The 25,576-nt window shown below is 31.5% G+C and overlaps 3 protein-coding genes across 6 annotated transcripts; 1 reads left to right on the top strand and 2 right to left on the bottom strand.

Annotated features, from left to right (window-relative positions):
• Nucleotides 1–1,759: 1,759 nt before the first annotated feature.
• Nucleotides 1,760–9,056, bottom strand: LOC108908958 (zinc finger CCHC domain-containing protein 8 homolog). The gene is made up of 4 exons (XM_018713155.1): nt 7,761–9,056; nt 7,352–7,655; nt 2,422–2,619; nt 1,760–2,363 (listed from the first exon to the last, which is right to left on the bottom strand). The coding sequence occupies exons 1-4, from the start codon at nt 8,993–8,995 to the stop codon at nt 1,863–1,865; spliced, it is 2,238 nt and encodes a 745-aa protein (XP_018568671.1). The 5' UTR covers nt 8,996–9,056; the 3' UTR covers nt 1,760–1,862.
• Nucleotides 9,057–9,135: 79 nt separating this feature from the next.
• LOC108908933 (MORN repeat-containing protein 3-like) lies at nt 9,136–10,697 on the top strand. Its single transcript, XM_018713123.1, has 4 exons — nt 9,136–9,523; nt 9,584–9,883; nt 9,945–10,147; nt 10,569–10,697. The coding sequence occupies exons 1-4, from the start codon at nt 9,379–9,381 to the stop codon at nt 10,695–10,697; spliced, it is 777 nt and encodes a 258-aa protein (XP_018568639.1). The 5' UTR covers nt 9,136–9,378.
• Nucleotides 10,698–11,838: 1,141 nt separating this feature from the next.
• On the bottom strand, nt 11,839–24,648 carry LOC108908953 (calcium release-activated calcium channel protein 1-like). 4 transcript variants are annotated; one of them, XM_018713146.1, is made up of 4 exons: nt 24,452–24,648; nt 20,622–20,745; nt 16,235–16,362; nt 11,839–13,775 (listed from the first exon to the last, which is right to left on the bottom strand). In XM_018713146.1, the coding sequence occupies exons 3-4, from the start codon at nt 16,346–16,348 to the stop codon at nt 13,116–13,118; spliced, it is 774 nt and encodes a 257-aa protein (XP_018568662.1). In that variant the 5' UTR covers nt 16,349–16,362; nt 20,622–20,745; nt 24,452–24,648; the 3' UTR covers nt 11,839–13,115. The 4 variants fall into 4 exon arrangements, with proteins under 4 accessions (XP_018568662.1, XP_018568664.1, XP_018568665.1 ...); XM_018713148.1 differs by lacking the exon at nt 24,452–24,648 and adding an exon at nt 20,846–20,918; XM_018713149.2 differs by lacking the exons at nt 20,622–20,745; nt 24,452–24,648 and adding an exon at nt 19,364–19,494.
• Nucleotides 24,649–25,576: the final 928 nt, after the last annotated feature.

The following is a 25,576-nucleotide window of genomic DNA, read 5'->3' as shown; positions in this document are numbered from 1 at the left end:
CTAGTGGTTACTGAGAAATTAACTTGAAATTAGTAAAAACTCAAAATGGGTTTAATCAGTCTTGAGAATTTAGTTTGAAATTGGAATTCGGTTTTAGTTGTGTTAATTTTGATGTTTTATTTTTGTAAGAAATGAATGCATTTTACCATCCAATAAATCCTATTTTTTTTATCGCCCACAGCCACATAACTTGGAAGGTACGGATATCGCTTTTTGTATTTTTGTAACCACGCACGAATTATTAAATGATAAGCAGTTATCGTTTTAAATTAGCGTGTGCGCTTATCAGGAAGCAATTATTAACTTTTGCGGTGACCTCGCATAAATTAGTTTTATAATAGCTTAAAAAGTAGTTGTTAACGATATTCTCATTAGCCATTAAATGAATTTTCTTTAAATTCATATTTACATTTAGCATTAGCGATAGCTTTTTACTTCATTAAAATTAAAATTAGTTTTTACTGTTCCAGTTGCGTAAGTTTTGAAACACAGATCTGAAACGAACGGAAAGTTTTTTAAGTTATCGGTACAATTAAAATACATTGAATTTGTTTACTACTACTTCAACCTACTCAACAATAGATAAAAATCTAAGAAGGAGATAAGAATTATTTTCTCATTTAAACAAATAATGTTCAGATAAAAACAATCGGGCATAAAATTTGCAAATCAGAAGTGGGATTTATAATTTGTTTTCTCATTTAAACAAATAATGTTCAGATAAAATTATTGCTATAAAAATTAGTGTGTAAAAACAATTGGGCATAAAATTTGCAAATTCAGAAGTGGGATTTATAATTTGTTTTCTAATAATTAAAATACTATAAATTTTCAGTGACTCAAAATCAACTAAAAACATTTTATTTAAGAATTGTTTTCTCATTTAAACAAATAATGTTCAGATAACATTATTGCTATAAAAATTAGTGCGTAAAAACAATCGGGCATAAAATTTGCAAATCAGAAGTGGGATTTACAATTTGTTTTCTAATTAAACAGCTATAAATTTTTAAAGTGACTCAAAATCAATTAAAATACATTTTATTTAAGAATTGTTTTCTCATTTAAACAAATAATGTTCAGATAAAATTATTGCTATAAAAATTAGTGTGTAAAAACAATGGGGCATAAAATTTGCAAATCAGAAGTGGGATTTATAATTTGTTTTCTAATTAAACAGCTATAAATTTTTAGTGACTCAAAATCTACTAAAAACATTTTATTTAAGAATTGTTTTCTCATTTAAACAAATAATGTACAGATAAAATTATTGCTATAAAAATTAGTGCGTAAAAACAATCGGGCATAAAATTTGCAAATCAGAAGTGGGATTTATAACTTGTTTTCTAATTAAAATGCTATAAATTTTTAAAGTGACTCAAAATCAACTAAAATACATTTTATTTAAAAATTGTTTTCTCAGTTAAAAAATAACGTTCAGATAATAATTATTGGTATAAAAACGAGGGTGTGTAAAATACAATTGGGCTTAAAATTTGCCGAATCATTGGGATTTATAATTTATTTTTTTAATTCATTTTTACAAATTTTCAAAACAAGTGAAAACCAAATAAAAATAATTTTTATTTGATAATGTTCATTAATAAAAATGTTCAGATAATTACTGCTTTAAAAAGTAATCTGTAAAAAATTAATTGGGCTTAAAATTTGGGAATCAGAAGTGGGATTTGTAATTTATTTTCTAATCCTTTTTCTTTCTTACCTTCAACATGCTATAAATTCTCGGGATAACTGAAAATTGAATGAAATACTCCATTTTATTATCTCGAAATTACCTACATTAAAAATTTATACAAAATTTATTTGTACTTATTTACTTCGTACGAACCGAAAAAGTAAAATCATGATTTACAGTTCTGCAAACCCTTTAAAGTATTTCTTACTTTCTGCAAAACGCCCGTCATCTGCTCGTATTTGCCGGTGGAATTCGGTAGATTCTCAAAATTTATCACCGGACTCACGTTCTTCATGAAATTGTCCGGATTGGGCAACCTGGAATAGGGAGAACTGCTCTTTATGATGGGAGTACCGAAACTACTGGTTTTCACGCAGTTTACGCTGTTATTCAGGGGCGGAGAAGGTAGCGGCGTGCTTGGATCTTCGGTTTTATCTACACTTATAACCAACATTTTACCAACGGGGACTTTTTCCGAAACGCCTTGATCGTTCTTGGATTTGTCTTGCTCCGAGAAATTTTCCGGATCGTCACAAGCGGTTTCCACGGATTTAGGATTGGAGCTGGAGTTTTCTTCTAGGGCCGCCAGTAGATTTTCCTTCTGCTTCTCTAAATCGGTCAACGAAGGTGATGGCGTGTTGGAATCCATTTCTTTGAGGTCGTTTATCTGTGAAATCAAAAGTGGTTAGAACAATTTATTTAAATATTTCTTTGGACAATCTTACTAAAGGATTCACCAGGACAACTTCTTCCACCACCTCTAATGTGGGATTTTTGTCTTTCTCTTCAAACGTGGCGTCCAGATCCATATCGCAGGTTTCAAAATCGTCCTGCTCCTTGGCAAAGTGTTTTTCATAGAATTCTATCATGGCTTGTTTGCTGAACGTATCGGAATAAGGGGGGACTCGGTACTGCCTGTATTCCTAAAAAAAAATGTGTCTCAAACAAATTAATTTTTTTAAAACAATTTTTATTTAAGCATAATCAGCTTGATAATGTCGTCTTTGTAATACTCAAGTACATCTAAAAATTCTTAAGAATTAAATGACTGCCTACAAAATGCAATTATTTTACTTTTACACAGAAGTCTCATATTTAAAGCTGTTTTACACACAAGAATTTATTGAACAATAAATTGATAATTTATCTTTCAACAAATTAATTAATTTCACAATTCAACATTTATAATTTATTGGCCAATTTAATTTGATACCAACCTCGAACTTCATTGTTCGTCAACTCTCAAATTCAAATCATCGTAATTGGGTTGACATTTAAAAAAAATACAAAATGTAACTAGATATCCCTTAAATTGATCAATGTTCTAAATCCCCAATTTCGTGGTCACTTTATTGTCAATAAATTGTACTCCAATTTCTGTTTTACACTTCATAAAATAAAATGAAGGTCAACTTGTTCAATTTATTGTTCAATAAATTGTTGTGTAAAACAACATTTTATTGGTTGTTGTATAAAACAGCTGCCAACCCAATTATGATTATTTGAGTATGAGAACTGACGAAAAATGAAGTTGGAGGTTGGCATCAATGCAATTGGCCAATAAATTGTTGTAAATATTGAAATGTGTAAAGCAATCATCAATAAATTGTGAAATGTCAATTTATATTGTTCAATAAATTGTTGTGAAAACAGCTTTAACAAAATAAAGCAGATAAAAGATAACTTCACAATTCATTATGTTTTATATTATTTTATAGAGCGTTCAAATAAAAATGTGGTCAAGTCGGTTCTGAAAATTTGGACGTAGGGCGTAGCGTATAGCAAATGAACTTAAACGTCATCTGTCAAAGCGCTATATCGCCGCTATCAATTTGAATATTTTCGTTTTAAAAAGCGTTTAAAATGGTGTTTTCTCAAGAACAAAAAGTGTTTATCATAGAGTCCTACTTTAGAAATGGACGCAAGATTGATGGAATATGGAAGTATTCTATTGAGGAATGTTTCATAGAATTTCAAAATCAATTTCCCGGCGTTGTTGAGTACAAAATTTTTCAAAGTGCAGTTCAGCGTTGTGTTAATGTTTTTCGTGAAACGGGCAGTGTAACAAGAAAAGAAGGAAGCGGCCGACCTAAAAAGCGGACTGTAGAATTAAAAGAAAATGTCCAACAAATAATGGAAAATGCGCCAAGAACTTCTGTACGTGTTTTATCACAAATGGTGGGAGTATCAGTCGGTACCTGCCACAGTGTTAAAAAAAGATTTGCGTTTGTTCTCCTATCGTTTAACTTGTCAGCAAGAACTTCATGAAGTTGATTTTCCGCGACGGGCTGTATTTTGTGAATGGTTTTTAAACAACTACGGTGAACTTCATAATATAAATTTTTTTTTCTGATGAAGCCTGGTTTCATTTAAGTGGTTACGTAAACTCACAGAATATGAGAATGTGGTCTTCTGAAAAACCAGATAACTTTTTTGTCGAGGGCCCTCTACACGCTCAAAAAATTGGAGTTTGGTGAGCTCTCAATCGAAGGAGGATTTATGGACCTATTTTTTTTAATGGTACTCTTACTGCGCAAAGGTATAGAGAAGAAATTATCGCTCCTTTTGTTAACCAGCTGGAAGAAAACGAAATTACAAACTTTTACTTTCAACAAGATGGCGCAAGGGCACATACAGCAGGCGAGACGATGAATATGTTGAGGGAAGTTTTGCAAAATCGACTAATAAGTCTCAATGCTGAACATGAATTTCCACCGAGGTCATGTGATATTACGCCGTGTGATTTCTTTTTGTGGCCTTACCTTAAAAACACTATTTTTGAACTGCCTATTCCTGATTTAAACCATCTGCAGGCTCGACTTATAGACAAGATTCGTGAAATTAACAATACCCCGAGCATCTTAGAAAATGTCTTTAATTGTTTGAGGAACAGGTGTGAAAAGTGCTTGATAACAAGGAGGGGGACACTTTCCGCAGCTCCTTTAATTGTTTGTTATTGTTATCACGATTATTCTTTAAAATAAAGTTATATAGTCATTAACGTTATTAAAACTGACAGCTGCTATACAGCTCCTTGAGAAATGAGGTTAAGTTGATCTCTATAAGCTACTCCCTACGTCCAATGTGTCAGAGCCAACTTCGACCACGTTTTTATTTGAACGCTCGTTACTTCATTGTTCGTTGAACTTATTGGTGGTTTGGTAAAATAAATAATATAAAGTTGAAGTTGGTACTATTTGTAAATAATAGAAAGAATGGATCCCAAATAGTCCGGTCAAAATAGACATTTCAAATAATGAAAATTCCAACAGAGCTAAATTTTGGTGGAGACCTTGGGTACACCATTAGAAATAAAGTGTCAAAAGTCCCCATCGATCCCATGTGTGCTAAAAAAGTTATTCGGGGTCAAAGGTGAAAATTTGAGGTTTTTTGGATTTTTTTCGAAAACGGTAAGTTTTATCAAAAAAGTAACCCTGACAAAAATTATAGAACTTAAAATTATCTACAAAAATGGTCCTTGTACTTTTTATTCTAAGAATCACCATTCCTAAGGTATCGCGATTCTAATAGTTGAATGAGTCACGTTCTACATGATATGCACACATTTCCACACCACCTTTTCGAAAAAATCCAAGCTCAAATTTTGACCTTTGACCCCAAATAACTTTTTTAGCACACATGGGACCGATGGGGACTTTTGTGTGTAGCCAAGGTCTCTACCAAAATTTAGCTCTCTCGGAATTTTCGTTATTTGACCACTATTTTTATGACTAATTTGACCGGACTAAAAGCTATTTTTAAGATATTCTGCAGGTGTTCATTGTCGATAATGGCAATCATATATAAACATACATAAGAAATCAGTTTAGTTTTGAAATGAGGAAAAAATTAAAAAGATAAAAAAATCACTAATAAACTGGTAAGTAAATACAATTTTGCAGAAGAGTTGTGTTTCGTAAAAGTAACTTCAAATAATAATAATAATTGCAAACACATCTTGAGTATTTGGAAATTTAATTTGTTATTATTATATGCCCGACTTCAAACAAATACAACCAATAAGGACTAGGGTGGGTAAAAAAAAATCGACAATTTTTTTTTAACTTTATACTCTGAAAAATAGGTTGCTAGACACCTCTAGAAAATTCACTCCAAATATGAGCTCCTAATTTTAATAGGAAGGTCCTCCGCATTACAGTTTTCCATTTTTTCCTCAATATTAGAAAAAAATTATAATATCTCTCTATCAACTGTTAGTTAAAAATATCTCTCCTCATATACTTGTAGGAAATTGAACGCTCTACAAAAAAGGTCTTACAATTTTTTCGTAAATCTCACCGTTTAAAAGATATTAAAGATTGAAGTTTGATTATTTTAAGACAAATTTCTGTTTTGCTTATGAATTTTATAACTCATTAACATAAAATCATTATGAAATGCGCAATCCATAGTTTTGTAGGAAATTAACCGCTCTACAAAAATGGTCTCTTATGATTAGTCGATTAAATAAAGCGTTTAAAAGATATTCATCGTCAAACTTCAATGCACGCCAATTTGAACAGTTTTTTATTAATAATTCGGAAAATTTCAATTTAGGTTAAGTTTCAGGGAAATTTATACAAATTTGAGTTTCTAGTGAAGCTCCTAATGCAGTCAAAAAAATTCTTCGCTATCATACTCAATAGTTAAAATTACAAAAAAGTTAAAAAAAAAATCAGCACAAAACCAAAATGTTTGAAATTTTATAACTCGCTTGATATTTAAATAAAAAAACTTTTTAATAACAAATTGAACATTTTTTTTTTCTGTAAGATTAATACTTTTCATAATAAATTTCTAACAAAAACGTTATTTTTTCAAGATTTAATGAATCATTGACTCTCAGTCAGAAATAATGCACTAATTTTTTTTCGATTTAACCAAACATGCTTACGACTAAAAAAAAAACTAGAAAAATAGTTTAAACATTTTTCTGTTCATAGAAACTCAAATTTGTATAAATTTCCCTAAAACTCATAAACTAAATTGAAATTTTTCGAATTATTATTAATCCAAAACTGTTAAAATTGGCGTGCATTGAAGTTTGACGATGAATATCTTTTAAACACTTTATTTAATCGACTAATCATAAGAGACCATTTTTGTAGAGCAGTTAATTTCCTACAAAACTATGAATTGCGCATTTCATAATGATTTTTTGTTAATGAGTTATAAAATTCATAAGCAAAACAGAAATTTGTTTGAAAATAATCAAACTTCAACCTTTAATATCTTTTAAACGGTGAGGTTTACAAAAACATTGTAAGAGACCTTTTTTGTAGGGCGTTCAATTTCCTACAAGTATATGAGGAGAGAAATTTTTAACGAACAGTTGATAGAGAGATATGATTTTTTTTTTCTAATACTGTGGAAAAAATGGAAAACTGTAAAGCGGAGGACTTTCCTATTAAGATTAAGAGCTCATATTTGGAGAGAATTTTCTAGAGGTGTCTAGCAACCTATTTTTCAGAGTATAAAGTAAAAAGAAATAGTCAATTTTTTTTGACCCACCCTAATAAGGACGCTCATTTGCCAGAGCTACAAAAATGTTTTTTCATAACCGGAAACAGCGCCATCTCTTGGTTACAAATTTCTGCAAAGGGCAGAATTTGGCAGACGGCCGTTTAAGATACAAAAATATTATTTTACACTTACGTCTTTCATATTATTATCAATGGGGACATTAAATCCGGGGTAGTCCACGATTCTCTCTGGGTCCAATCCAGGAGTTTTCTTCGTGCTGACACGGACGTTGTTCCCTTCAGAATCGAACATGGCTAAATTGGAATGAATAAATTTCGCATCCTCCAGCCAACCAGGAGGATAACCCAACATCCTCATGTGGTAGATGAAAGGAGGCAGCTGGTTTTTTCGTAAGCCCAGTGCTTCTCTGAGCTTGTCGGATATTTTTCCCGGACTTAGGTGGCTGTATTTCTGGTCTTCCTCTATGTGATATCTCCTGAAAACACGGACAATGTTATGGTTTCACGATTAACACAAATTATCTATCCCACAGTCTATCTGTAATTATCAGTTGAAAAATAATGGATGTTTCAAAACTTACGCTGTCTGCTTTTGTGCCTTAAACCTCTGTCTGGCAGCATTTATCTTGGCGAAGTCTTTGGGTAACGGACAATCTTTAATGGCGTGGTTACTATCACAATTAAAACAGGTTTGAGCTGATATTTTTACTGTTTCATCTTCGGCCGTGCTTTTCTCGTTAATGTCAATCTGGAATCTTGTCAAGTACTTTGTAAATTGTACACCGTTTTCATTCTGGGAAGGATTGGTGTCTAGAATGAATAAATCTTTTTCTTTCTTATTCTTCTTTTTCCTTTTTTTCTTTGGTGATTTTTCAAAAGTAACCGGCGGTAATTCCACAGGTTTTTCTGGTATCTCTAGTTCTTTAGCCTCGTTCAGGCATAAGGTTTCATCTAAGACAACCCACTCCTTAGGCTCTAATGTAGTATCCCTTTGCACGCTCACTGTGAGACCTTCCGAATTCTGTACTTCCAACTCTACAAATTGTTGTAGGAATTTTAAAAATTTTGATTTATACAACTCGGCTATGTTTTCATCACTAAAATTAATATATATACATGGACCGGAATTAGTAGCATCTATTTGATCTGCAGCTTGTTGGAGTTGAATTCCTATTGCTTCAGAAGGCGATATCGTAACATCTATCGGTTCTTCTATTTGGACATCGATATGAATATCATCAAGTTCTCCTTCCTCTAAATTACCCTCTTCCCCTTTGTTTAAAGACTTAGGACTCTCGTTAGCAGTGGAAACAGCATTGGTTTCGGTCCGAGATAGGGATGTAGGATCTTGTTCCGTTAAATCTACTGGAATCTCATCAGTAATGTCAATAATTTCACTGCTATCCACGGATTTATCTTCGGAATTTTCAATAGACTCTGCCCGAGGTGCAATATAATATTCCTCGCTATCGTTTAACACATCTATGTTATCCTCACTGATAACTATGATATCACTGCCGCTCCCACAACTGTTTGCGGCGCTGCTATTTGACACCGAAATGTGTTCTGAAATTTCAATTAAGCTTTCTCTTTCCTGGTTTACTGAAATTTCCACATTTACTGTTTCCTTGCTATTTTGTAGGTTAGAAAGCTCGCTTAGTTTCAACGTGAAATTGTTACCATCTATCTTACTGATTTTGGCCTCTGGTTCTTGACAATCATCTTCCGAGTTCTCTGAAGATATATCATTGTCACTCACTTCGAAAATGATCTCCTGAGACGGACTTTTTCTTTTCCCTCGTCTTCTAGAATCCATTTTTTGTTTTCTTGTCACTATTTTTTTACTCTTGTGCAGAAAATGGCGGCTAGTGCGCAGACGCATGCCAAATTCGGAACGGAAAGTAAATTCAAATCGAATTAGCGTTCTCTTTAGAAAAAATCTGGTGATATGTCAGGCACATCTCAAAAATACTTAAAAAGTTACGAATCGTTGTTTATAATTTGAAAGTTAGATGAAGTAAAGACACTGGGATTATAAAATAAAAATTGGGGAAATTGTAAAACTTGGCTTCTGGTGTAATTACGCTATGGAATTTGAAAAAATTCGTTATTGATTTGAAATAAATTGATTGACTTTTCGAATTGGTAGTGTAATGTGTAACAAATCAAACCGGGATATTGATTAAATTTGGATTAAAAATGCCTTTTTATAAGAAAAGCAATACCAATCTGTCCAGATCGAAAAGACTCGAAAAATGCACAGAAAAAAATGGTTTGAGAAGTTTAATATTTAACACAGTTGGAGACAAGTATAAGGGGGAATGGAAGGAAGATAAAAAATCAGGTAAATTCATGGAGAAAACAAATTAATTCCTTACTAATGTATCAAGTTGATGTGTTCAAGGAAAAGGCGTTTTGGTGACAAGAAATCAAGAACTTTATGAGGGCGACTTTAGCAGAAACTACCGTCATGGCTTTGGTATTTTGGCCTATCGAATTCCTAGCACAAAAGTGTATAATTTGGCATACCGGGGCACTTGGAGGAACGGTTGGCCAGAAGGTCACGGCCTCGGGATCTATAAGGACGGTAGTTATTACATGGGTGAATGGAAACATGGCAAAAGACATGGGCACGGACAGATGTGGTATGTGAATAAATCCTGGTACCACGGTCAGTGGGTGAATGATCTTAAACAAGGATTAGGTAAGATAAAATTTTTCGTTTCATAAAAACTGATTATTGCACTATTTTGTGTACTTTTTAGGGGTTTTTGTGAGAGAAGATGGAAATAGGTACGAGGGTGCGTGGTACATGGATAAGAAACACGGAGAGGGTAGATTCTTCTTTTTGGTAACCGGTCAAATACAAGAGGGTGTGTGGAAGGACGACTACTGCGCTTTTAGTGTGATGTGTGATATTCCGTTCAGGCAGACCGCTATTAGGCCTTCAGTGTATCCAATACCCATTGTAAGTAGACAGTTTTTTTGTAGAACTTGATTTTTAGTAGTTAATTTTTAGATAGTAATGTTTTATTGACACCTCATTGTTTCTGTTAATTAAATATTATATAAGAACTAAAATACTAATCTAAAATTTTTTTTGGGACATTTATAATTCGAATTTTTTTTATAGTGTTCTATAAAATGTATTTGATGAAACAATTACAGTGAATCCAGTTAGTATTCCATGGCCTGATGATTTTTTGAAAAAATATTAAAGATTTAATCACAAGTCTTAATTGGTTTCACTTGAAATATCGTTTTCTCAAATTTTGGGCTCACCTTTCTCACTTACACCTTGGAAACAAGTTTTTTCCACACTTTCTTAAACATTAAATATCACATAGAAAATCGCCTAATTAGGACTATTGAAATAACTTATTTTTTAGTGTGGCCTAATAAATAGAGACGCTATTTGTATCAAACAAAAGTGGAAGATGTTGATGGGGGTGGCGGACTCCTGTCTGTCCTTAGCCAGTGACGAGTCCGCGGAAAAATTACATGTACAGAATCTGTAAGGAAATAAAAAAGAAAAAAATTAAAAAATATATAACTTTATTATATCAATACATAACACTAGTATGATTTTATAAAATATATATATATATGTATATATAATCTAGAGTAAATCACAGATTATTAAAATTTCCTTTCTTGAGAGAAAAAATTCCATGGAGAATAATCCAAATAAAATTAAAAAAAGAACAGTAATAAATATACAACAATAAAAGTGAGATTCTACAAGTATATGAAAGAGGTACTTAAAAAAGGAACTACAGAGCATTAAGTATTTGGTAAGTACTTAAAATAAGTTGAAAAAAAGCCATTTTAAGTACGGAAAACGATAGGCGAGTGGCAGACGCTCCCATTGTTGCACAGAAACAATTAAATAGAGAGAAAGTAGGTCATAGTTAAGGGTTTTACATGTGGGCTTTTTCTTATAACATTTCAATGGCATTTTGTTAGGTTCAGAAACGGTCACTTCTCTTTTATGCAGAAAAATGTTTGACAAAAAATTGACACCAACATCAAGATTTTAAAAAATTATGCACAGCCCCATCATTATAAGAGTATTTCTAAACCTATTCTTAAGGAATACGAATATATAAAACACAAGCGTTACTAAAACTAAATTTCCAAAGCCTTTCCTTGCTCAAAATTAGGCCGTCTTCCACTTACTAGGTAATACAAATAAATCAACTAATTATTTGTTTTACATTAACAATTCTTAACCACTAAATATAATACCAAAGTACGGAAACCAATAAGAAAAATATATTTTATCATTTCAGTCTGCAGGGTCCATTTTGCTAAACTGACTGCAAACCGCTAATTTTTGAGAAACATTAAAAATAAATGTTTTCTTCACCTTTTGTTGCATCAATTCTGTTTATTTCACAAATTCCGTGCAGCTTTCAGATATTAGCACTCTTTCTGAACCACCCTGCATATTAAACACTTTAAGTGTATTGTCTTTTTAATGCAAGTCCTTACATTCTACCAAAATAATACAGTTACACTTATCATTTTCTATTTTGGGAATGAGTTATTTATTATATGTATTTACTATTTTTAACCAAAAAATCCCAACCCATATGAAGTACATTCGTTAAAATATGAGAAACGGCTTTAAAAACCAGCAGAAATCACCGTTATTCGTTTTTTTTTCTCATACAGAGTGAATGACTTACAATGTTAGCCAAGTTGTCCCGCCATGGTGATAGAACACTTCAAAATAAGAAAAAATTGTTAATAAAAATGTGGGTCGTAGAACGTTTCATTTTCAAGATAGTGCTTAAATTAAATAAAAATCTCATTTATTTAAATACCCGTTAAAATATTTATCGTAGATTGATGAAACTTGCAATGCTATGAGCAAAAATTTGCTGGGTTTATACATCAATCTGTTAACCAGTGGCGGAGATGAAGGGAGATACCGTCAACCCCAGAATTTCGACACTACTGAATATTTGGTGAATTGGATTCCGGTTTGTGTTTAACAAAAGAAACGTGTACTCCATTTTATTCGAAAAACAAACCATTTTTGCAAAATTATTGTTTTAAATTTAAAATAAGCCTTCGAAGTTGCAAAATCGAAAACAACTCCAAAACTATTCTTTCAGAAAAAAAAATATACATTTTTTGTTATAAATTTTGCTTATTTTAATTAATAATAACAAATGGCTCAGTTCTCGAGTAAAACATTCGTATTTCCGAAACTTCTTGGCAATAAAATTCTAGGGTTCTTAGAGAAGGTATCTCTATCACTGATTGATAAATTTGGGTAGCAACTCAACAAATTTTTGCCCATAATTGATTACCTCAAGTTTGATCAATCTAAGTCAATTATTTTACGAGATACTTAAATAAAGATGATTGTTATTTAAATTTCAACACTCTGTATCTTGAAAACGAAGCATTCTATGAATAACATTTAGAAGAACTTTTTTTATGATTTTGAGGTGCTGGATCACCAGATAAGGTTTGGCGTGTGCACTCTAGAACACCCTATATATTCCCAACTAATGGAAACTTGCAAATAAACTTAGCACTGTTTTATAATGGCTAACATGATGTACAAAAAATTAATTCAAACAAGAAAATTAGTTCTACGATTTGCCTGGGATGCAAAATAAATAAATCCAATTAGAAAAAATATAAAATATGGTAGTTTTTTTAAACCTTATCACCTTATAGATCCAAAATGGAGCATATTTAGAAAAATGTTCATATGAAAAACCATATTTATTTTTAAAAGGACTATTACAGACTTCTAGTCCCGGCAATATATTCGACCTCACCCTGTATATCTACGAAAGTGGAAACGTTTCTGCAGAAACCTTGCCCGTTAAGTAAAGCAACTTTGTAACAGTCCAAGCCGACCCGACTCCGTTTTGCTTAAAACATCAAATCGTAAAAAGAAACAAAACCGATCGCTAAACCACGTGAATCAAATCGTTCATGCCATTCCCACCATGGCCTTCCATATCTCCCTGTTCGATTTTCTCCTTCAACAATTCCAATTCCCGTATCCCGGACAGAGTAGTCTCGTACTTGTGCGCGACCAAGGACCTATAAAAATGTATAGCAAACGCGAGGAACACAAACAATATGGGGATGAGTATGACACTTCCCGACCAGGCAGCCGTTCTGTCGATCGTGATGAACTTGACCCAACACAGTATCGCTATCTCGGCCAAGAACAACAGGAGGCCTATGAGGGTCGAGAACGCCCAGGCGGTTTCGATGTACCAGTGGAGGCGTTCGTGGGGCGACTCCTCCACCAGGTTGATGGTGTCCAAACTGCAGATCGCCTCGATATTGGGCAAGATGCAGGTGCTTATCATAAGGGCTAGCATGTGGACGGCAACCAAGAGAGTAGTTATGATGGCGAACGTCACTAGAATGGGGCTGGGGATCGGAGGGTTGGAATCCGCCGAAATTTGCAGCTCCACCATGGCCACCATGGCGAAACCCGATAGTAACGCGGAGGTTTTGCTGGAAGCCTTGAGTTTGGCCCTGGAGAGGTGTAGTTTTCGCCAGGAGAGGTAACGAGGCGTGTGTAATTCGTCTTCTAGCTGAGACATCTTGTGACACTGCAAGAAGATGTATAATTAATATTATATATATACAGGGTGTGCCATTTAACACTCCCGCTGACAATATCTCCGAAATGAAGAAATTTATTTTAGTCCAGAAATTGGGGTTGTTAGGTCCCTTGAATAGCTTCAAATTGTAGTTAGAATTGTTAGTTCAGATCTTTCTGTATAGATGGCGTGGCGATACTAAAAAATTTTTTGTTCCCTGGAATGTGGAAATGCAGTTCATCTGAAAGACTGTTAAATTTTGAGTAATTTTTGTAATATAGAGTTTTTCCCTATATTTACTTGTTTTCGAAATATGTCCACTTCAATATGCAATGTATGATATAACAGGAAAATATATTATTTTATCTAAATCACACTGAGACAAAATATTCTTTTAAAATATTGTTATAATGACTTTATTCACATCACATACTAACTAACAAACAATAAATTATAAAAAAAAACAAATAATCAACTACAGAAAACAGATTTGTACAATGATAAATCGTATAACTAGTATAATTAAATGGAAAGACACAAACTGATAAAACTGTAATTATTGGAAAACTAATACATATATGTCATCTGTCATTGTTTTGTTTTAAACAAATGACATGAGCCACCTATGACTGCATTTTTTAATAACATTTGATAAAATACGGTTCGTCTCTGCCCCTTAAAAGATTTACTAGTTATAAGATTTACCACAATTAATTTTTTTTCTGTAGTTGATCATTTGTTTTTTTTTTATAATTTATTGTTTGTTAGTTAGTATGTGGTGTAAATAAAGTCATAACACTATTTTTTAAAGAGTATTTTGTCTCAGTGTGATTTAGATAGAATAATATATTTTCCTGTTATATCATACATTGCATATTGAAGTGGGCATATTTCGAAAACAAGTAAATATAGGGAAAAACTCTATATTACAAAAATTACTTAAAATTTAACGATCTTTCAGATGAGCTGTATTTTCACATTCCAGAGAACAAACAATTTTTTAGTATCGCCACGCCATCTATACAGAAAGATTTGTACTAACAATTCTAACTACAATTTGAAGCTATTCGAAGGATCTAACAAGCCCAATTTCCGAAATTAAAATAAATTTCTTCATTTCGGAAATATTGGCAGCGGGAGTGTTAAATGGCACACCCTGTGTATATAAAAAAATATCTACAGTAGAATATATAGTATGTAAATACTTAAAAGTATTATTTTTCTGTTGTTGACACCAATAACTTTTGTCATTAATCAATATGGTAGAAAGAAATGGGCCCAGATGACAACCTAGTAGATACTAAATTTCATTACACTAGTTCTAATAATAAAAAAGGTATAGAAGAAATAATAAAAGTCGAGGAGCGATGTAAATTCACTTTAGTTCTTTTTTTCCACAATTATAAACCACCACATCGGTATCTCTTTCAGTTCAGGTGAACTGTAGGGTGTATAATTTGAAAGTGACGATTGTAATGTAATTAATTTGATTTTTGTTTCTCAGAAGTATAATTTAAAACAATTTTATAATAAGCGGATATTTAGTTTCACACAATTCCTAATCAGTTGAGCAAAAGGAAACAAATTATGAATTTTGATAACAACGCAAGGCAGGACATTTGAGTCACTAAACCCACAACTCAAAATAGGTATGTTTTAATATTTGATATACTTTTGATATCTAAAAGCTATTTACATTTACCAATTTTCGACACAAGAAATTCATAAAAAAATTTGTTAGTTCTATTAATATGTTTTAATACAAAAATTGTGGTTTTTCTAGTTTCTGTAAATTGGCCAAGAAATTGGAAACAATAGAACTGGTTCTATTAATTTATGGATTACTTCTGATTATTTCTAACTACACGTTTATTATGACATGGGGTTCCTTGTCGTCATAATTATATTCTAAAATTAGCTTTAAATTTGACCAACAAATTTAGTAAATATACCTAGCTACTTAGCAACAATTTCTTGAATTTATTACGTTAAAAAATGTTAAGTACCTACTTAAATGTAAAACAGGTTTGTTTAATACAAAATTGGGTAAATTTCAGTAACTTGGAAACAAAATTGTGGATAACAAAACAGTACGCTACACTACTTCTACAATTTTGACACTGCTTTTAAACATTCAAATAGAATATGTATAAGTGATTTGCAGTTATGTTAATCTGGCATAGGTATGTCTTTTTTGATTTGTAATTTACGATACCTAAGCATGACTGATTTTTATTCTAAACTTACAAGTTGATCAATTTAATCCAGTGTGCAAAGAAGCACCACAAATATTAAACTTTGACAAATTTTTAAACAATCTATTGGGTTCGTTATAACACTAACGTTAATTGATTATGTAAAAAAACACATATGGCACGATTTTTTATTTTATATTGGTAATAATTTTAACTCTGCCACCAATATTTACATAGAACAGATAAAAGAGATTATATATAACTTGATTTTACCTTAATAATGTGGCTATTTCTATTAAAAAGGATGCTGTTGCCGCTTTCAATGCCGTTACTTTTGGATGTTTTGCCCAAATCTAGGCCGACAGTGTTGGTGCTCCAAACAGACATGAGTTTCCTGTATCCTAGAATAGAATATATGAAACATATTAAAATAGTAAAGAAGTTTCATTTCAATATAGGTATTAAAATTACTAAAATAATGTTATTGATATAAAGGATATACATATATTATATACTTAATAATAGTGTAAGAATTTGATTATTAAATAATTAGTCAGCTAAAGAGTTATATTTGTTCTGAATAAAGCCGGATCTGTTGATGTTGTAGGTTTGTCACCAGGAAATATTTTCAATAATTGACTTTATTAGGCTTTATCAATTACATTAACATATATAGTTACCATTTTTTATATTTTGTATAATATCCAAGATTAATAGTGTAATTAAGTGTGAGAAAAATAAACCGTGATATATTCTGCAAACAACCACTTGTGCTTAATTAATTTGTTTACGTTTTATCGTATGCAGGTCGACAAGAACCACTAGCAGAATAATTTTCCGTTCGCAGTTCGCATTCGCGCCAGCGTTGCCAGATTGGTAGAGCTAGGTTGTCGGATGCAATTTGATAAATTTTATATTAGGTTTGTTTCTGCAGCTCTATCAAACTGTCTTCAAACTATCAGATATACTCGGCCACTTAAGATGACACATACTTTCAGCGGGTTTAAGGTCACGAACCAATTGGTCATACATCTCTGATAGTTTCAACTGCTGCAGAAACGAAGCTATTATTGTACATGTACCGTATCTTATTAATTTTGTATTGCCAACCAACTTAATGAAAATGAAGACTAGAATAAATAAAAAGAAAATATGAACGACAAACGTATTTAAAAATAAGTTTAATAAAATTTGGTGGGTATAGGAAGGGCAAATATTTAAAAAGTTGTTCGCTAAAAATTTTAGCACAAAGTGTAATACTTATTAGTCCAGTTAATCAGGGTTTTTACATCCTAATTCTTTATAACTGAACCGATTGACGTGAAATTTTGACTGAATGTGGGGAATGCCTCAAGGAACAAAACTTATATAGTGCCGAAGTTTTGTTTTTGTCCTGGGGGTGGTTCCCACCCCTTCTTGGAGGTGGAAATTTTTACGCCCAAAATAACCACAGGAATCGATAGAGGAGTCAATTTTAAATAACAAATGTTATATAAAGTTTTTTTGGATAATCCAATACTTTGCGAGTAATTCGTCATTGAAAATGTTGAGTTTTTACTGAAAAAGTGCTTGCTTTCGCACAGTTTTTTGCAAGTTGTAATGAACAAAAAGAAAGGAACAAATCTAATGGCATTACTTTGTTTTTCTCTAATTGCAATATAAACCGAGTTATGGATTTTTAAACATTATTATGTTAGCTAAAAACTAAATTGGAACCAGTTAACGTTAAATAACGCCAAAACCATAATACCACGCCAAAACAATAAATATTAGGAAAAAAATTATTTGAACCTTTTTTAAAGTACTTTGAAAAAACTTTAAAATGAGCTGTTTTAAAAGTCTTTAGAATCAAAATTAACGAAAATATGATCGAAATAACATTATATAGTCTCATTTTTTTTTAAGAAAAAATTAATAAACAAATCAGTGCATTTGGCAACGGAATTAAAATTAAATACAATCCATTTACAGATTTCTTTATTTATGTTCTAAGAATATGTTCTGGGTCTTTGGCTCACTTACGAAGCATGACTTCGAAAAAAAACTTAATTTTTGAAAATGTTAATTTTTCAAATTTTTGGAAATTTTACGCTGTAACGGCTGTAAGGGCGTACGAAAAAAATACAAGAGTAAAACATTTGCCTTATTTTTGCTGAAGATTTTGTTTTATTTTCGAGCTCTTTAAACCCTTCAAACTTAAAAATGAAGGGCTTAAAAAAGATCAACTCAACATTTCTCGTAGCCCTTACAATTCCCTGCAAAATGAGCCTTTGTGCGATTAAAAATCTTAAAAAGAAAGTTATCGTCAAAAAAATAAACACGTGTATAGGTGATAATTTTAGGAAAATTTAGTCAAACAAGAATTTTGAAGCATTTAGATCTTTTTTGTATATAAACCAGTACTATATTATATTATAATAAGGGAATAAATGTTTATTTAATAAGAATGCACATTCAAAATGTTTCTACTCTTTCAATAATATTTTTTCATTTTATTTTCGAAGGGGTACTTATTTTTCAAGGGTTGAAAAGTTGCAATCGATAAAAAAGATTTTTTAATCAAGAAATCAATTTTAATTTGATAAAAATGTATGATTAAAACGTTTCAAGTTAAAAAAATTTTTTTTTGTATTATTTTCATCCAAAGGGGTGGTTTTTAAAGGTTTTTCCGGGTTGAAAATTTGGGATACACTAAGTTTCATGTTAGATAGCACATGAAATTACTCATACTGCACAAATAAAAAAGATTTGATTATATGTATAAAATGCTTAAATTTGTATATTTTCTTTTTTCCAATAAGGGGTGGTTTTCACCCCTTAAGAACAAAAAGCACATCTAGCGCATATATAAGTTTTGATGTGGGGGGTAAGATGAGTCTAATTCTAAATTTTGAGAAAAATCGATGTAGTTATAAAAAATTCGGAGGTATTACTATATTTTCAGCTTCATAGTAAGTCACACTATTTTTGACATAGTAGCACAACATTTTAAAAGTTTGATTCTCCAATTGTTTTATTCGATATTTCGTCTTAAAATAGTAATAATAATGATAGGTGCATTAATAAAACTATTGGAAAATTTTATTTCATATAAGAATATCTTCGTCATTTTCATACACAAACTGTTACACACAAATAAACATATTATTGTAATAAATGTACACTACATTTTTATTATTATTGATATTTGATTTAAACCAATTAAATTTAAATTTTCTTTCAAAAATTGTAAACACATTAATTTTTTTTTTAAGAAACAATGGAATTTCCGGACTACTTCCCAAATTCCTACTTTTTAAAAAGTAAAATATAACTTAAATTTCAAATGAAGATGCATAATACGTTAAAAAATAATTACAATTGTAAACTATATTAACAAAAAAAAAATAAAAATTATCGTACTGTTTTGGTATTATCGTTATGTATGTACTATAAGCACCGTACATCGTACACAAGATATCGTATAAACACGATAATTATCGTACATCTGACAACACTGAAATCGCACTTCCCAGCCACAGTCACAGTTCGCAGTTTTATGATAAGAAAATTACGCTTCGCCGCGGCGGCTACGGACAAGAGAACGGCTAGTCGGGTAAGAAACGAATGCATCCGAGTCTGAGATCGGACTAGCTCGGCACGTCCGACTAAGGTTATTTTATTCGTTAACAGTAATTAATAACAATTTAATAAGAATATTTATTAATAATAACAGTAGATCAACAGATCATGCATACATCCATTTAAGATATTGACGTATTTAAGACTATAAATAGTTGTCAATAAAAACGTCTAACACATACCTACCAATCGTTGAGTGAGAAATATTCCTCACTCAACGCACATACAAATGTACGCATAAGCGTAGGTAGGATTTTTGCTTGGGGTGAGCCTTTAAGGGCCACCTGGTCAGCCTGTCAGGCTCCCCAAGGGGGGCCGTGACCCCCCTGCCGACCCCATCTACGCGCCTGTATGTAAGTACAAATAAATAGTTTCTACTGTTTTGAAGAAATTGCAAGAAAATGTTTCAAAATATGTATTCTTTTTTCCAATACAAAAAGCAAAAGAAATAATAAAAGCAAAATATTACCTGAATAATCTTTATGTATTTGGCTTTAGACATTTTTAAAAATTACGCCTTATCTACTTTATTTAAGTTACTTTATGAGATTTGGCTTAAGCACAAATGATATTAAAAATGTTTACGAAATGTATAAGCCAATTTTACAATTGATATGAATTCCTGGCAATTGTAGGCAATCTGGTGATTTGCGTGTTGAAATGATGCGTAAGCGAACTACATTTAATTGTAAAGTAATTACTAACGTATGATTCAGCATTCAACTGAAAATGCAGAATAATCCCGAAAATAATAGATTAATATATCTACTTAGAACTGCAGTGTTTAATATAGAAATTAAAATAGTTTTTCCTTACTAAAACGTCTAAAAGCAAATACGAAATTTCAAATAATAATTATAAAAATGTACCAACAGAAGAGACAATGTATATATAGAGTGTTACTTTACTTATTTGATATTACGCAATGTATTCACGAAATAATTTTTTGTCTAATATTAGCAGAGAAAAAGTTTGAAAGTAAATCTTTAGAGGAGACTGAAATATATTCTTTGTTTTTACAGCAAACCCTTCACGTTACCTTTTCCTGTTCCAAAGAAAAACAGTTCTAGCCTAAAAGAACACAGACAGGGCGTGTTGAAGAAAAGTTATTTATTTAACATCACCATTTTCCTCGTTGATCATGCCATATAAACTTGGGAAATCTGAAATTGGAAACATTGTTTCATTAGCACAAACATCCTCTACTTCTACCTATATTTATTCAAAGATGAGAATCATCTACACAATGTAATAGATACCTACGGGCCAAAAGTCAGCCCCTGAACCTTTCTAGAAGAGAACCGAATGTTATAACAACAGTGTAAAGGTATGTTTTACTTGTATCTATCTCAGGAACGTTTACAATGCGTATACTTTTTCATTATAGACTGTTTATTCGATATATTTTCCCATTGCATGTTAAAAGAACACATGTCGTAGCGGCGCATGTGACTAGTTATTTTCAAAATAATTAGGCTCCTCATAAACATGCAATTATATAAAAAAACGTGAATAAAAATGGAGGTCGGCCAATTCAACCTATATTTAAAGCGACAAAATCGATTTGGTGTGGTTGGGGAAGCAACACGGAAATCTATAAGCAACAATTATTTTTCATTTGGCATTATGAAATGCTGTTTATCTTTTAATAACAAATGCATATTATTAAAATACGTATATGTACTTTTTTAATATGTTAGCAATGGTACGTTTTATCTAAACGTGAAAAAATTTCAGTTGCACATGCAGAAAATTGGGTAATTAAAGCTAGCAGCACTGCCATAAAATTAATTACTTATGCGAGGAAAGTCTAGCTAATTACCGCTTTAAAAATAAACATATGAATATTTCTCTCAACCACGTTAATTATTAAAAGTCGGATTTTTATTATTCTGAAACAATGTGTAAAAATAAATAATTATAAACAGTTACCCATAACGAAACATTTACTATATTACTCATGTGAAATAAAATTTAAGCAAGGTATTTTTAATTATTAATAAGGAAACGAGATTATAATTTACATATGCAAAATATTTAAGATTTTTTTTGTTGCATCAGAAAACGTCTAAAAAAATATGCGAAAATCGGGAATAACTAAAAAAATTCTCTCTTTTGCTATTCGAAAATGAAACCATCCGTTTGAAATATGTTTATTTCGTATTGAAAAAGGTAGTAGTTTAAATTAACTTCAAAATATTTTATAACAACAATAATTGTTGAGTTTCCTTTATTGCTATTTATTTTGCAGCTTGCCGTGTGGAATTTGTAGTCACGACATCAAAATCATATGGCATACATATACATGTACATTGTACATACATATAATTTTTCTATTTCTCTAATTATATAATGCATAATTATTATTTGCAGGATCTAAATTACATTATACATTCAGTATGTGTAATATTTAGTTTTCAGAATGAAAAAATGTACGTATAAAGTAACTTTTTCTGAAATACATGCCGATACCTAATAATAAATATATAGTGTTAGAAAAAAGTATATTACATTTCTTTAAATAAGCAAATCACCTAAAATACAGTGTTATGTTATATCACATAATTATTTAATTTATTAATAAAAAAACTCGTAGAATACTTGTCGAAAAGGCGGAGATATCACTTAACAATTTTCTCGTTCCTTATCTTCAATCCTCGCGACTACGCCCTTGTACAGGAAATTGCGATTTATATACAACTTTATTTTCAAGTGTGCCTAAAACTTGAATTGTTCTACAACGTAATCAGTGGAAATTTGTAATCTATTTCCAATTTGCTGAGGAAGTGAAACAATAGAAATTTATTAATTTTTACCGGGTTTTATATTTGGCACTCGGGTTATTCCAAGAATGTCTCATCAGTTTCTCTTTAAGTTGGGAATTTGAGAAGATTTAAATAGCTTGTTATGTAAAAAAAAATCAGAATTTAAATGCCGAAATTTTCAGCCTTCAGTTAAAAAATACATTAAATTGAAAGGAGTTGGCCTTTTCGTTGTTCAAGATAAGGAACACAAGGTCAAGATTAATAGTTTAAGTATACTCATTAGTCATTAAACAACACAATTTTATTAGTTATATCAACGAAAAATGACTTAATCTTTTAAACAGAATACAGAAGCTTTAACTATAATAGCAGCCATAAAAAATTTTTTCGAAAACTGCCAACAAAAGTCGACATTTTCGTTATATTTTCCATTGTCACCTAACTGCAAAATACTTTTTTGTTCTAGAACGCCAAAGTCATGTAGAACATAAAACAAATAAATGTCAAAATAATTTGTCATTTTTTCGACACTTATTTATGGTTTTATTAATTAAACAATATACATTCTAAGTGATATACAACATATCAATACAAAACAGTAATTATTATAAACAGGACAGTTACAATTTATTTTGCACTACATGTAAATTGAAAGTACCGATATAGCAGTGTTAAATTTTTGCTAGATCCAGTGCTGTCAGTTATCGTAGCTTTTAGTTCTGGGTGTTCAATGATCGATGAGAATTGAGGCTGCTGAGGTAATTGTTTAAGTTTACTGTGCTACTGCGCACGTTATATTATTGGCAAATTCCGTAGGGTCTCCTTAAAATGGTAACAATTTTTATGCGATTGAAATTTTATTTTGTATAAAATCTCCTATATGTATATGTTTCTGGAATTCTGGATGAGGCAAATTAAGATAAGTTGCTATTTCTTTTGGGATATTCCTTATTTTTTTTAACACATTGTTCCCTAACATATACCTACTTCACAAAATACAAAAAATTTCGGAGTATGAGTTTTGAAATCGGGAATCTTATAATATTAATTGAATGTTTGTCTTCTATATCATTCATCGATTGTTATATTCAGTAGCTCCATGTCTTTTCTCAAAGCTCCACAAACGCCAATTATTAAAATGACCGGAAAATTTGTCTAAACTTAGTTAAATCGATCGAGTTATATTAATTTGAATTATCTTTTCCAGCAGAAATCTATTATCAGGTGCTTCTTCTAACAATCTTTCAATTTCCTCTTTCGTTAGAATTATGGACTTTTTCGGACGGTATCCAACTGATTTGCTTTTCAAATATGGTGTTACTTTTTGGAGATTTTCTGATATTTACATTTTTTTGGCATTCGGTGTACTTTTTAACATGGAATATACTAAACATAACGTCGAAGGTTTAATTTTATTAATTTTATGTTCGAAATATGCCAGTAATACCGCTTTGGACACTTTTTGAATTTTTTTCGAACTACACCACCCTTTCAATTCGTTGTAGGCAATCTCGTACTGTCTCGACGATTTTTCGAGGTAATTTTGATAGTGGATTGATTTTATGTTCTTTTTCGGAAATTAAGAAATATATAGGGTGTTCCATTTAAAATAACGAAGTTGACAGCTACTTCCGGTATAACCGGAAGTGCTACAACATGGTACTATTTTATTTAAAGAGAGCACCCCCGAAAATATCCCAAAGCCTAAACTTTAAAAATTGAAATCGAAGTAGTCTCTGAAATATTCTAATGGGCCGTCACCCTATGCGTAAGACAGCCTGTATATGACCTGGCACATTATGATAATTGTTTAGTTCAATGAAATTACCTTGCCGTTTTTAATATCTAGAAAGGCGTTATTAATGAGTCATAAAAACATTTGCGACTTGATAAAAAAATGTACAAATTGTACAGTACAATACACACAAAAATAGACCAAAATAGACCACAGGTTATATATTTACATGCATTCACAATCTAACCTTTCCGAAGTACGACTACCCAGCCAAAATTAATTTGGCCGTAAACAAGAATATCTGGCATTTCTATCATTGGAATGGAAATATCAGCGGCGTCACGCGTATGTCACGGACCATGCACTTACCTTTTTCAGTCGGATTTCCAGGTAGTTTCACTAAAACCGCGAAATCTTTACCTACAAGAAGTGTTAAAACAGAACTATCGCGATCGTTCTTCGCGTGGGTCATATCGCGCGGACGCGATAGGCACAAGCGAACGGAGACTAGCGGTTTCCGAGTTCTCCCACCAAGCTCTGGTCCGGTGCTACTGGTAGACGGGCCTCGCCTCGAGCACGGCGCCCAAGATTTTTGAAACAATCACTCTAACATTAGACCGGATTTCCATTGAACTTTTTTTAGTTTGGGACGCGTAGCTTGGATCCCCGAAAGGGGTGGGGAGAGCCACGAAGATGCTATAAGGTGGACTCATTACTTACGTACCGACTCAATTTTTTTTTAACTATATCTAGGAATATTTATTCAGTTCCATCTGCCTTCGTGTTTGAATTAGATGTAGCCCATTATCCGTAATTACTTATTTCTGGCATTTTCCCCGTACGGCAAATGAATATTTTAACAATATTTTTAAAATGTTATTTGTCAAATACCTATTAAAACATTTTCAAACAATTTTAAAAATATTTTTAAAACATTGTTGAGACCAAAGGATCAACATTCTGGAAACTTTAGCAGATGGTTCGAACTTGAATAAATTATTAAAATAAATATTTATAGGTACATTCACATTTCTCAATATTTAATTAAATGTCTGCTTAATATTCATTCCATTTCATATACATACAATGTTTATTCAATTATTGTAGTAACCCCGCTAATTATAGAGGATACCCTACAGGGATTTTGGCCGATGTGTTTTAACGATATTTTGTGGTAGCTATGTGTACTTGTACTTGCAAAGGAAACATATGTGTGCCGTAAATATTATTATTTCACGTTTCATTTATCTTTGATCTTACAAGTTACAATCTTTACTAGGTATTTTAAACCCGATTGTAAAGAATTGGTACGCCAAAACATCAACGAAAGTTATGATTACGCGCTTAAAGCAAAAAAAGACGTGTTCTGTCAATCAATCAATCATTTGTAATGTTTGTTTTGCGTTTTCTTTAAATTCCATGTCATTAAGTTTAATGATTTACACGTTTTCGTAAAAAGACTACTATCTACACGTTGTTACTATGAAAATGGCA

The sequence above is a fragment of the Anoplophora glabripennis genome, unplaced genomic scaffold (genome assembly GCF_000390285.2).
Source record: "Anoplophora glabripennis isolate ALB-LARVAE unplaced genomic scaffold, Agla_2.0 scaffold373, whole genome shotgun sequence".
Taxonomy (NCBI): Eukaryota; Metazoa; Arthropoda; class Insecta; order Coleoptera; family Cerambycidae; genus Anoplophora; species Anoplophora glabripennis.
This window is presented reverse-complemented; position numbering and strand designations above follow the sequence as displayed.

Bases quoted from the DNA above. Each gene is read 5' to 3' on its own strand.
- LOC108908958 (XM_018713155.1), bottom strand. From the start codon at position 8,995: ATGGATTCTAGAAGACGAGGGAAAAGAAAAAGTCCGTCTCAGGAGATC. The intron at 7,656-7,760 runs GTAAGTTTTGAA...CCGTGTTTTCAG, and splicing joins AAGGCACAAAAGCAGACAGC to GAGATATCACATAGAGGAAG. The intron at 2,620-7,351 runs GTAAGTGTAAAA...ATTTTTTTTTAG, and splicing joins TTGATAATAATATGAAAGAC to GAATACAGGCAGTACCGAGT.
- LOC108908933 (XM_018713123.1), top strand. From the start codon at position 9,379: ATGCCTTTTTATAAGAAAAGCAATACCAATCTGTCCAGATCGAAAAGA. The intron at 9,524-9,583 runs GTAAATTCATGG...GATGTGTTCAAG, and splicing joins GAAGGAAGATAAAAAATCAG to GAAAAGGCGTTTTGGTGACA. The intron at 10,148-10,568 runs GTAAGTAGACAG...CTTATTTTTTAG, and splicing joins CAGTGTATCCAATACCCATT to TGTGGCCTAATAAATAGAGA.
- LOC108908953 (XM_018713146.1), bottom strand. From the start codon at position 16,348: ATGTCTGTTTGGAGCACCAACACTGTCGGCCTAGATTTGGGCAAAACA. The intron at 13,776-16,234 runs GTAAAATCAAGT...ATCTTCTTGCAG, and splicing joins GAAATAGCCACATTATTAAG to TGTCACAAGATGTCTCAGCT.